This window comes from Rhea americana, unplaced genomic scaffold (assembly GCF_003343005.1).
Source record: "Rhea americana isolate MKP2758 unplaced genomic scaffold, rheAme1 scaffold_29, whole genome shotgun sequence".
Lineage (NCBI taxonomy): Eukaryota > Metazoa > Chordata > Aves > Rheiformes > Rheidae > Rhea > Rhea americana.
Window position 1 is genome coordinate 6,931,790 of NW_028186412.1, and position 12,828 is coordinate 6,944,617.

General features: G+C 38.7%; 1 protein-coding gene across 1 annotated transcript in view; it reads left to right on the top strand.

Annotated features, from left to right (window-relative positions):
• Window positions 1-12,828, top strand: part of PARP4 (poly(ADP-ribose) polymerase family member 4) — a 47,419-nt gene that overhangs the window by 30,895 nt on the left and 3,696 nt on the right. The window contains 9 exon segments of the mRNA XM_085309071.1: window positions 1,035-1,134; window positions 2,149-2,319; window positions 2,767-2,847; window positions 4,534-4,614; window positions 6,517-6,612; window positions 7,462-7,611; window positions 9,500-9,803; window positions 9,927-10,171; window positions 10,661-10,759. Of these exon segments, the coding sequence (XP_085165197.1) occupies window positions 1,035-1,134; window positions 2,149-2,319; window positions 2,767-2,847; window positions 4,534-4,614; window positions 6,517-6,612; window positions 7,462-7,611; window positions 9,500-9,803; window positions 9,927-10,171; window positions 10,661-10,759 (1,327 nt within the window).

The following is a 12,828-nucleotide window of genomic DNA, read 5'->3' on the forward strand; positions in this document are numbered from 1 at the left end:
GGGGACAGCAGAAGGGAATCACGATTTCTGCTTTACATGTGCACTGCTTGCCCAGAGAGGGGGAGCAGGAGCAGCTGCCACTGTGATGGTAGTAGTAGAGGGAATGAAGTTTGGGAACACCTAGTATAAACTCTGGTATATGTGTGTAAGATGTTACCTGTGTTATAGTGACTTCTCCTCAAAGATCAGAGGATCAGATAAAACCTCACTAAAATTCTGTTTTATCTGTCATAATTCTTTGTGGGTAAACAAAAAAAATCTTTAAACAGTACAAGACTTGCACTTTACAGTGCTGCTCAAAGCAGCAAAATCTGGAAAAGACTTTTAAGAGGGCAGTAAACCTTTTTAAGCACAAGATGTTACGTGTTCTTAGAATAAATACCATTGTATTGTATTTATTTTGCCCTTAAGGGATTTTGGCTGGGAGAGTTTCCAGAGGTTTCACTAAGACAGTAATGTAATCGTGGCCAGGAGTGAATCTGTTAACTGTTTGAGAAAGATTTGAGGTGTACTGGGTTGTTTCTCACCCACAAGAATCTTAATTGTTCTCCATTAAATCCTCTATAAAACTGTCATTTGTCATACTCACCAAGTAGCTTGATAGTTGTCAGACTGTTAGTGAGCAGAGCCTACTGTTCTATAAGGCTAATAAGTGCTATCATATCAGTTATCTGCATTGCCCAGACAATTCTCACTGAATAGTTCTGAGATTAAGGCTAATTCAAGATTAGAATGATTAGAATCATGTTGATGTAGCCTTATAGGTGTTTTAGCCTAAGTTTATTTACCTGCACAACTCTGCTATGCCATAATTCTTACGCCATGTAATTTCCTCAAATATTGTTAGGAAATCAGCAATACAGCAAGCCATTCATTGGCCCAGTTGCTTTTGTTTGGTCTTTATCCTGAAGAGGGTATGGAATTTAGAAAATGCAGCAAATTTGCAGCACTAATCAAATTAAAATATTTGGAAATTGTATGAGATCACAAATTTAACTCAGTAGTTTCATGAAGAAAATTTTTCATGTTATTAGTTCCACAGCAAATCGTCACATGCTGAGATCTTTGTCCCAGTATGGTGCTGGAGCATTTGAATACTTTGACCCAAAATCAAAGTATAATTGGGAGGAAAAGGTACGTTTATAAATCTTGATTATCTTCAATATGTCATTATTATCAATATAGGAAGTATATCAATATCTGATACTGAATATCTTCAACAACCCACAATGGGAATTACGACTTTCCAAGGGATCATGTGGCTTTAATATTGTATTAACATAGTTTAAGAAGATGCATTTGATAGAAAGTGGAACGAAAGATGCTTGTCTATTAAGTTTTCTTTTAAATGTAAATGCATCTGAAGTGAGAATGGAAAGTATTTAGTCTGAATATTTTTAATGTCTCAAGTTTGTTCCTTGTTTTCAGCAGGAGCACATGTTGCTAGGAAGGGATCTGAGAGCTGTAAAACGCCCTTGGTTCTGTGATAAGGGAGGGAATTTGCCATTGCCTTTGCCCCACCTTCTCATTCAGAACGGGCACTAAGTGTGTTAAAGCAAGGAAGCCATGATTTATTTTATCTTTCTGTTCTTCATGAGACATCTCCTGTAGTTTTCTTGATTAACGCAGTAACACTAACTTGGAAAAAGACTATGAACTGTCAAAATAAAATTATACCTGAATGGAAAAATACTGCTTCACTTTTGTCATGCTCACTATCCATATACAACATTGCCCTTGTTATTGTGATGAAGCCTGTAGCAACTATATTCTGTAACTTCTGATGGATAACTTTTGGTGCATTATGATTTTCAAATAATCCAGGACCCCATATGTAATGCTTTTCAGCATGTAGAGATGATATAGAGCCCTGATGAATACCCTTTATTTCAAGTTTCAGCTTTCACTTAAAAGGAATCTTATTATTCCAGAAGCTGGTGCAATGATGGCTGAGTGAGCTTCCTTATTACCTTCAAATGGTAGATTCATTTTCACTAGTAATACCTGGTTTGTTTTATTTGCAAGAAAAAAGGGAGAGAAAAATAGTTCCACTCATATAGCAAAATACATTCATTTTGTAATGAAAGATTGCTTTCTTTTGAAAGCTTATTACTCAGCTGAGTTAACTTGTTTTGTGTCTTTACACAGGTACAGAGCCAAGTATCTAGAATATTTTCTCCAGGATGTAGTTCTGTTTCTATTAAATGGCAACAGTTTGATACAAATGCACCAGAACCAATGCAGGCTCCTGCTCAAATACAATCTTTATTTAACAATGAGAGACTTCTTGTCTATGGATTCGTCTCTCACTGTACTCAGGTAAAGACTAGGATACACATTCACTAATTTGTATAGGAACTTACATATAAAAACATTGCAAAAGTCCCCTTATATTAAGTACTCTTTTCAGGGCATGCATTTAGCTTACTTCTTTTAATTGCTAAATTTAAGTAACTGTTTAAATGCCGTTATTGGTCCTCTATAGAGGAGGAATATCTTCAATATGTGGTCATTATGAATATATCAGATATATCAACATCCATTTGCACTTTGGGAAATACGGGATTCCTTTTTTTGTGTTTGTGTGACTGTCCCTATGCTGTAAGTGAAAATGTTTTTAAACCTACACATCCAGAGACTCACAGATTCGAGCTATAATCATGCTTCTGGAAAGAGAATAACATGCATATGTGCTAATGACACGGAATAGTGGGGAGAGGGAAGGAAACAGAGTTTGAGGGGTTTTTTTTGTTTTTCCCCTTTTAGGCCACTTTAAGCACAGTAATAAATGACCAAGAACTAGAAACAATGGTGTCAACTACTGAGCTACAGAAGACGACAGGAACAGTGAGTTTGGCCAATGTTATTTTTACATGCCATATTGAGACAAGCTGCTTTTAAACTACTGCATACTTCTGTGCATTTCTGAAAGGATCAAGCTTTCAATAGCTCTTGAACTTTATTTTTACTTCTGATGAACAATCCTTCAAACTTCTGACTTGTAAAAGTAAACTGTTTTACTAGTAGAAGTGTCACCTTCCTCTGTGCTTTCTAATCAGAAACTCATGCTGCTTAGAATAGAAATGTGTTTCTTTTTATTCTGGCAACTTGTTTGGGCTCTAGCTTTACCCCTAGATCAGCTATTGTTCTTTAGGTAACCTCTGTGAAGAAGCCACTGCAGCATTCTCTTTCAAGTCTTTAACTGTAGCTATGTGGAACATCTTGTACCCAGTCTGTTTTCTCTAGAAATGTAGGGGAAAAGGGACAAGTAAGTGTTACTGTCTTTTCTGCTGCTTCGGTAACAATGAAGTTACTTTAGAATCTTGTACATAGGAAAGCACAGCACCCGTCTTGAAAAGGTGCAGTCTAAAAGAACCACTTCTTTAGTCTAACAGATGTCCTTTAGTAACAATTTTGGTATGACTCTCACTCCATGCCCACCAAGGTAAGCTGATTTGTTTTGAAATTGAAATGCCATTGTTCCTTATTTTATGTAATCCACTTGGGAAGCTACCATGGTGATTTCCATGGACAAGCCCCTCTACTGACAAGTGATAGCAGCAAGCAGAGGCAATGTGTGTTCCCAAAAGTGTTTTGTCTACTTTTGAGTTTTCACAGTTTTTTTTTTTTAAGAAAAAGTTTCGAAAAGACAAAAACAAAAATTAAGACCAGAAAGCGATTTTTAATTCTTGATGCTTTTGGTGGACTCTGAGAATTCCTACCTGTTTCTTTTGCCAATTCACCTCAGTTCATCTCAAAAATTAACTGCTTGCACACAAGATTTCCTTCAGAAGTGGCTCTCTTCAGCACCAATCATATTCTTCCAAAAATGAGTCAGTAGAAATGTCCAGGTGACTGATATTGGAATATAGCTGGACTTTATCACATCGCCTCCACAGTGCTCCCTCTCTGTTAGCTTTAACATACTGAAGAAACTGGAAATTGTTTTCCTTTTGTATGAAAAACTGGTTCAGTTTCAAAATGTAGTTTCTAGTTAATACAATTCAGTATTTCTTATTTCTTCCTACCACCCCTGAGGTAAAAAAATAAATTGATTGTGGTTTCCTCTCCAAATTCTCTGTTTCTATGGGCAGGATTAATTTATCTAACTTCAGCTATCTAAATATTGCTATCTGCATCTGAGTTAGACATTTCAAGATTGACTGAATTGCCTGATTGGCTGGTAGAGGGTTGAGGAGGAGGTAGTTGTTTTGTTTCTTTGGTTTGTGGGTGGGATTTTTTTTGTTTGTTTGTTTTTTGTGATTGGTTGGATCCCTCATCTCTGTCCTTTAGCTCTAAAGAGATTCTGCACAAATGAAGACCTGAGTATCTTTAAGTTAGCTAAATTTATGTAAATTAAAAGGATGTGAGGTGCAGGTAGTGATTGTTTTTAAATGGAAAACATAGCTTGACACTTAGAAAAAAGAGATGCTCTGTAAATACAGAAGCTAACTGTATGAAGCTGAACCTCATAAAAGGAAAATTTTTTAAAAAATCATTACTCTCTTAACATCACCTTTGTTATCTTTCTAGGTGCTGCACAAACTCACAGCAAGAGCTTTCATTAGGGACTATGAAGATGGGATTCTTCATGAGAATGAAACAGAACATGAGGTTTGATCTGAAAGAATGTATGCATTTAAAATCTGAAATAGCAAATGGTTCAGTGGAATAGAGAAGATGTGGCTTTTTGGTTGAGTTTTCTGGGGGTTGTTTTTTTATTATTATTATTAAACATAACTAGAAAGTTGCAATATTTAAGGTTATATTCACCATACAGGAACATATTTTCCCTCCCGGGTCTGATTTGGAAGAATTTGGGTCAGCCTATCTGCTTCCCCATTATAAGAATGTCCTCTACTGGAATAACGTGTGCATATTTTTCCTAGTCTACACTCTGTCATTGCAGGCTTTTGTTGGCTCTTCTTCTTTGCCTGTGACATGTTAATACTTCAGTTTCCTGAAGAGTGAAATGTTTTAGCCCAACCAGAGTCATTAGAATCATAGAATTATAGAATCAGTAAGGGTGGAAGGGACCTTTGGAGAACATCTAGTCCCACCTCCCTGCTCAGCAGGGTCACCTAGAGCATGGTAGACAGGGTTGCATCCAGGCGGGCCTTGAAGATCTCCAGAGAAGGAGACTCCACAATCTCTCTGGGCAACCTGTGCCAGTGCTCCGTCACTCTCACAGGGAAGAAATTCCCCCTCAYGCTCAGGTGGAACTTCCTGTGCTTTGGTTACTGCCCATTGCCTCTTGTCCTGTCACACGGGACAACTGAAAAGAGTTTGTCCCCGTTCCCCTGACACCCTCCCTTCAGGTACTTGTACACATTGATAAGATCCCCCCTCAGTCTTCTCTCTTCCAGGCTGAAGAGGCCCAGCTCTCGCAGCCGTTCCTCCTAGGGCAGATGCTCCAGCCCTCTGATCATCTTTGTAGCCCTACGCTGGACTCTCTCCAGTAGCTCCATGTCTCTCTCGTCCTGGGGAGCCCAGAGCTGGACACAGGACTTGAGATGAGGCCTCCCCAGGGCTGAGGAGAGGGGCAGGATCACCTCCCTCCACCTGCTGGCAACACTCTTCCTAATGCACCCCAAGATACCATTGGCCTTCTTGGCCACAAGGGCACATTGCTGGCTCATGGTCAGTTTGTCATCCACCAGCACTCCCAGGTCCTTCTCTGCAGAGCTGCTCTCCAGCAGGTCAGCCYCCAGCTTGTCCTGGTGCCTAGSGTTATTTTTCCCTAGGTGCAGGACCCTGCCCTTGCCCGTGTTGAACTTCATGAGGTTCCTCTCTGCCCAGCTCTCCAGCCTGTCCAGGTCTCTCTGAAGGGCAGCACAGCCCTCTGGTGTGTATCAGCCACTCCTCCCAGCTTGGGATCATCTGCAAACTTGCTGAGGAGGCACTCTGTCCCCTCATCCAGGTCATTGATGAGTAAGTTGAACAGGATGGGACCCAGGACTGAGCCCTGAGGGACGCCACTAGCCACAGGCTTCCGACTGGACTCCACGCCACTGATGATGCCCCTCTGAGCTCTGCCTTTCAGCCAGTTCTCAAGCCACCTCAGTCCACTTTAGTTTTTATATATGGTGGAAGATACTGACCTCTGTTTTACAGATCACTTGAAGGATCTGATATCACTAAAAGCTGGCTTTTAGCTAGCTGGAAACTTAAAAAAAAAAGAAAAGAAAAAAAAAGAAAAAATCCATCGTAGCTTATTTGAGACTTTAGACTAGTTCTTCTTACAAGAATTGTCAGTATGGCTTACTGTACCTGTAGAACCAAAAGAAGTCTATAATTATGGAAAATGCATGTTCCTGCCCAAAGCTGAGTGAGAGAGTAGGGAAAGTTAGAGGGAGTGTAGAATGTTGGGCAGGCCAGTATATTCACATAAATTCTTCCTTTTACATCTCTCTCTTAAAGAGTGTGTAAGTGTTTTTGTAGGTATGTGTTAAGTTTTAACATCAATGTTTCTTTTAGCTGATCATATCTTTTTTTCATTAATACTTAACAATGTAGATGAAGAAGCAAAACTTGAAAAATATGATAATTCGTCTCAGCTTGGAGAACTCGATTATAACCCAATTTACAAGCTTTGTTGCAGTTGAGAAAAGGGTATGTGTTTTTAAAATATCTCATTCCCACTGGCTTTCCTTGTAGGAGATTCTGAAATGTGTAACCTCGTAAACATCAAAAACAATCTTTCCTTTTGCTGAAAAGTGTTCGTTCTTTTACAATAGAGCTTAAATTACAGTTTTTGCAATGTTTTTTGTTTCTTTTGCAATACAGGAAGTTATTTTCCTTTTGAAATGTCTTTTCCATCTCATATCTTGATTTTTCTCATGTTACAATTGAACCTTGCTAATCTGTGTGTTCCGGTTGTGATTTGCCACAGGGATTTGTATTTCCTGATGGCACTATAGAAGCGCCAAGGGCAAGGGCAAGGCAAGCATCCTTGGTGCATAAGCCACAGAACAGCCCTTCCTCATAAAAAAAAAAAAATAAGGATTCCAGAATATAGCGAAGTAGCTACTCTGGCCATGGATTGCTAAAGAAATGGATTTTGTATTGGCAAAAGTCATTCTGAGGGACAAAAAGTACTGTGCAAGATTTAGGTTTTATTTGTATATTACTGACCAGGATTTGAACAAATTGTATGTGCAAGTGTATACCCTTGACATTAAAGTCAATCTTCCTATTTCATGTGAATCTGTTTGCAGACAATATGTTGTCCATCAGTATAGTCAGAAGTATAAAGTTACAAGTACTATGTATTTGCATGCACTGCGTATTTTTAATGTACTGCTTCAGCTGTTTATTCTTTGTTTTCAACCCATTTCCAACTTAAAAAGGAAAAAATAGACCACTTCACAAAGAGGAAATTTCTGGCATAACAGCTATCACAGCTAAGAATTAAAAACTGAAGAGTTTTCTAGTTTTTAACTTTGATCTGTTTTAATTTAGGATGCTAATGAAATTTGTTCTGCTGATGTTCCAAACATCCTGGAAATTATAGCTCAAGAGGATGTAGATTTTTTACCTTACATGGACTGGGAGCGAAAATCAACAGAATCTGGCTTCTTATTTTCCAAAAGATTTGACATTGACAGCCTGGTAACTACATTTAATTTATGTTCTTATTGGTAATATTTTTGGTATGTTATTCAGTTGTGAWGCTGTACTGTATGTGACAAAATTAAGTAGTCGTTCATGAAGTCCATACAATTTTTAATTACTTTGAATGTAATTAATTCACACAAGTTGATAGAAGCAGTAAAAACTGGAGGAGCCCTCTGCCCCTCCAAATAAAGTACACTTTTTAAAAAAAGTGTCATGACTGCAGCAGGGGTTTTGAGAGAGAATATGATAACATAGTCCTCTTCTTCCTTCAGCAGAAACTCTCTAATATCTCTCAAGTGTAAGGCTTTGTCTACATTGGTATATTTTTATGAGGACACCTCTATCAGTCTTGTTGCCTTTGAACTACTCTCAGCAGTCCACAGTACCACCAAGAAGTAGCACTAGGCTTATGGTTCCATTCTTGCTGATGCTACCTTAAACTAACTGGGATGCCTGCTGTCATATAATCTTACTTTGCAATCCCCCTGTGGTTTGCTGCCTATATGTTCTGTTACCTGCAGTATGCCTCACTGTTCAGCTACAAAATACCTTAACTACTAGCTCTTCTACAAGATCTCCACTTACATTCATTTGCAGATCACGAGCTCAAACTGTTTCTTGTTTCACTTGGCTTTAGTTTGTCCATATACAACATAGTGGTAGCCACTATGCAAGCGACAGGCAGAAGGTGTCTGAAAAGACCTGCTTCTTTCTCCTACTAGTAGATTCAGCTTGACACAGGCATTTTTGCTCTAAGTTTCCTGGAGGGTGGTTCAAGAAAGATGAAGTTTTTGCTCTGTAGCTAGGTCACCACTAGCAGAGGGGCATAGCCAAAGCAAAGAAATAATTGGACATGGGGGATAAGCATGACTGCAGGAGAAGGAAATATTGCTGATTTCCAATGTCATGGTCTCTTTTGAGAATCTGTAGCACAAAGTAAAAGGAATATGGAAAGATAGGCTTACTTTGGGGAAAGGAGGAATTACAAAGAACATTGAAGGGATCATGTGGGAAGGAGTTAGGGGGCAGTAAGAGAAAGTTGAACAGGGAACTGGAATGTTTGCTGATTATGACTGCTCTTGATTTTGAAAACCACAAGAAATGTCTGCATCAGTTAGCCAGTCTGTGGAGTCATGATTCTGTAGTCTGTGGAGTCATAATATGGTAAAGCTTTACATCTCCAATATTATGTTGTTCATGAGTGTGATGTATATTTAAAGTGACTGAGGAACATCWTCTTAACTGGAGTCTGTAATGCATTGAGATTGTAGACTACTTAGTACTGTCCTTGGGTGTGTTCGCTGTTACTTAGATGAACTTAGATTATAAAACTGTTTTCCCTGTTTTTTGGCCGAGGAATTCCCAGGGAGTAGAATACATAGCCATTTACATTGGCTTATGGTGACAATTAGCCCAGGCTTGCTAGCTTGTAGGCAGTGGCTGCTGGATCTCAGCTGGTACATGTACCAGAATTGCTGTACATTATGTGGACTTCCCAGCAGGATCCATGTTTCACTTTGTGTAGATCTACCCTCTGTAGACCTACTCTACATGTACTCTGTGTGCAACATCACTGTACAATGGAACTTATTTGACTCCTAATCATCAAGCAGCTAATGATCATCATTTTCATCTTTTATGTGTTAATAATGTAAAATAACTCCTTACTCATATTTTGTCAGAGTCAAATTTTACTCTGAATTTGCCCAATGTAGAGTGGAGTAATAATTTTGTAGTTTAACTGATAAGTATTTTACTTTCTTTCTGAATATATGAATGACATATGTAATAATATAATGTGGATAATATGTGAAATATATAGTTCTGTTTAAAAAGATAAATACGTTCAAATAACTCTAGAATTATTTTGTTTCCTTGTAAGTTCCCTAAACAGGTATGTTCTGCAGCAGTAGCTGATACTTGTTCAAATACTTTCATAAATGGGAGAGATGAACCTGAAAGCTTCCAATTTCAACCTGCCAAAGAAGTTCCTGTTAATCAAAAGAACATCTTGCCAAAAAATATGGGACGAGGCTTTGTAGATGTTCCAGAACCTTACAGTCTCGAATTAAATTTGAATTTTTATACTGACTTCACAAAGGAGCAATCTTCAGGAACAAGGTCATCTTTGTCAGATGACCTTCATCTGCTGCATGCTGAGGAAGCGTCCTCATCTGGTCTTAAATGTAAGACCAACACACAAATTTTTCACTCGCGTAGAAAAAAGAAGTCTGTATTTCCAAAGTTAGGTGCTTGTGCAAATGTTCCTGAACTTTCTTGTCCCTCTGCTTTTCCATGTCTTCCTCCAGTTTCTGAACAGCTTGGTTCTTCTCCTGTTGCTCTGATACAGGATCATGCGTCACCTGCTCTTCTAGGCACAACTTCTGAAAAGAATAATTTTGAAAAACTAGTTATTCCCAGGTTTTTTGGTTTACCATCTTATGCAGCAGCATTCCCAAGGCCACTCCCTCCACTAAGGAGTCCACTAAGTGCAGGAGTTTGGAATGGTGGTATGGCTTCTGAAAAAGAATTTAATGGAGGAGTTAAAGATGTCGTAAGTCTTTCGTTAGAAATCTTTTAAATGGAGGATGATACATGTTGTACTGAAATCTAGCTTACATTAAGCTAAGAGGTGCCTTAAATATTCATGTTTCAAGATTCATGGATATACAGCCAAAAAAGGAACTCCTAAGGCTGGTAGTGAGGGTGCTTCCCAATTCAAGAATTCTGAATTTCAAATTGGGGGTGGGGGGAGGGTGTTAAGCTGTTTTTCTTTTTAAAGTGATAATTTTATGGTCTGAATTCTGCCACTTGCTCCTTACTAACAGGAAAACGCTAATATTAATAGGCAACTTTTAAATAGAAGTTACTTTGTATCATGAAGTAGTGACTGCATGTATAATGATAGAATTAAATTTTATTATTTATTAAGATTATAAATAATATAGTACTTTATATAAATAATATATAGCTGTTTAATATAACTTACAAATAAAGATATAAATAAAAATAAATATTTATAAATATTTTTTATTCTGTTCAGGAAGAAGTACAGTGTCTTATGGCAGCACAGAAAAAGATTATTAAACAAAAATCATCGACTTCTGTAAACTGGAATGAAATTTTTGACCTTCAAAATCAGGTACAGTACCCATTTGTGCATTACTTAAGATATGAGTAGAAGGAAAATTATTAAAGTCCTGTCCTGAGATGAACACTTTGTAAATGCATTTGTTTTCTGTGCTTTATAAATTGATCTTGCAAAGTGCATGATGAGATCAGTCATGTTATTTTTTGTTGCTATCATTGGCAACCCAGCAGTGTAAGGCTTAAGGAATAGTATAAAACCAGGGCCAGTAGGTAGTATGATATATCTCCAGGCCCTTCTTACAGCCTCCATCAGTGTGGAGCTTTGGGACTTCCTGAGACAAGTTAAGAACACTTAATGGAAGCTAGGAATAAGATGTAGATGTATTTCTGAAGTACATATCTCTGAGATTTCATTACTGACTGATAGCAAATAATACACATTATGCAAGAAAATAAGAAGTAGCTGGGCTTTAAATGACTGGACTTGAGTGATGTTGCAGCAGAACCTTTCTTCCAGTGAACAGTCTGATCAGCTGTTAGGAAACCTGAATGAAACAATACTATCAAGAATCCTGCAGGTAGGAGTCATAGCACAAATGTGTGCATGGGCCAAGCAGGTAATGTTAGCAACGAAAATTTTGGTGTTTTGTTGTGCCCCTTTGAGGTGGGAGAAGACCTGGTTTGCACAACTGATCAACTGTCAGTTTGTTGAGCTTGCCAAATTAGGGGTATGCAGTGAGGAGGTGAGCAACAATTGGTTGTAGGTTATACAGTAAATATCTCTAAGTAATAAACGGAAGAAGGTTTGGGGGAGTATAACCTGATCCAACTGAAGAAGCCAGCATAGGATGCCTTCAGTGGAGACTCTTGTCATTTCTGGGCAAAGGCACCTAGTGATTTGTTGAGTTCCCTTTTGCTGTGAAATACCCTATGCACAAGATCCGGTAAAGGCTTCCAGCTGCCTTGTCTTCAAGTACCTTTGTGCCACAGACGCCAGCTAGTATGTGTGTCCTCATGACTTTCTTGCCTTTTTTTAAAGCAATGCTCTGCTTCCTCTGTGAGTAATTAACTTATTAACATTGCTTTATTTTACATATAAGGTTTGTATGTGAAAGTAGGAATTTACTGCCAGTCAAGCATCAAGAAGATATGCATATTTGTCCTGTATTTCTGACAGAAGACTCTATCAAATAACTTCTAAACATTGAACCATTACTACATGCCACACTGATACAAGGGTATTAAGTAATATTCTTGTGATTAACTCTTGTGGGATTGAAGTGGGAAGTGCACTTCAGAGTTTCTTTTTCAGCAGAATTGCCAATTTCTGAGATTTAGAAGGAGAAAAACATTTCCAGTAAGCTATAGTTTTTTACACTAATTACGTATAATATTCCAACAGAATCTCACTTTTTACATAATTAGGTGCTTAATAGCTGAATATGGATTAGCAAACTGTGGCAGATAATTTTAATCTATTAGAGTTCTCTGATATTTTTGAAAGGGGAAGTCAAGTAAAAAGGATTGGTTTTGTTAATGTATTTAACAACATAAATAGTAAACTTAACAATTTCATAGAGACTCTGCTTTCATAGAATTATAGAATCAGTAAGGTTGGAAGGGACCTTTGGAGAACATCTAGTCCCACCTCCCTGCTCAGCAGGGTCACCTAGAGCAAGGTAGACAGGGTTGCATCCAGGTGGGCCTTGAAGATCTCCAGAGAAGGAGACTCCACCACCTCTCCGGACAACCTGTGCCAGTGCTCCGTCACTCTCACAGGGAAGAAATTCCCCCTCACGGTCAGGCGGAACTTCCTGTGCTTTGGTTACTGCCCATTGCCTCTTGTCCTGTCACATGGGACAACTGAAAAGAGTCTGTCCCCATCCCCTTGACACCCTCCCTTCAGGTACTTGTACACATTGATAAGATCCCCCCTCAGTCTTCTCTTCCCCAGGCTGAAGASGCCCAGCTCTYGCAGCCGTTCCTCCTAGGGCAGATGCTCCAGCCCTCTGATCATCTTTGTAGCCCTACGCTGGACTCTCTCCAGTAGCTCCATGTCTCTCTCGTCCTGGGGAGCCCAGAGCTGGACACAGGACTTGAGATGAGGCCTCCCCAGGGCTG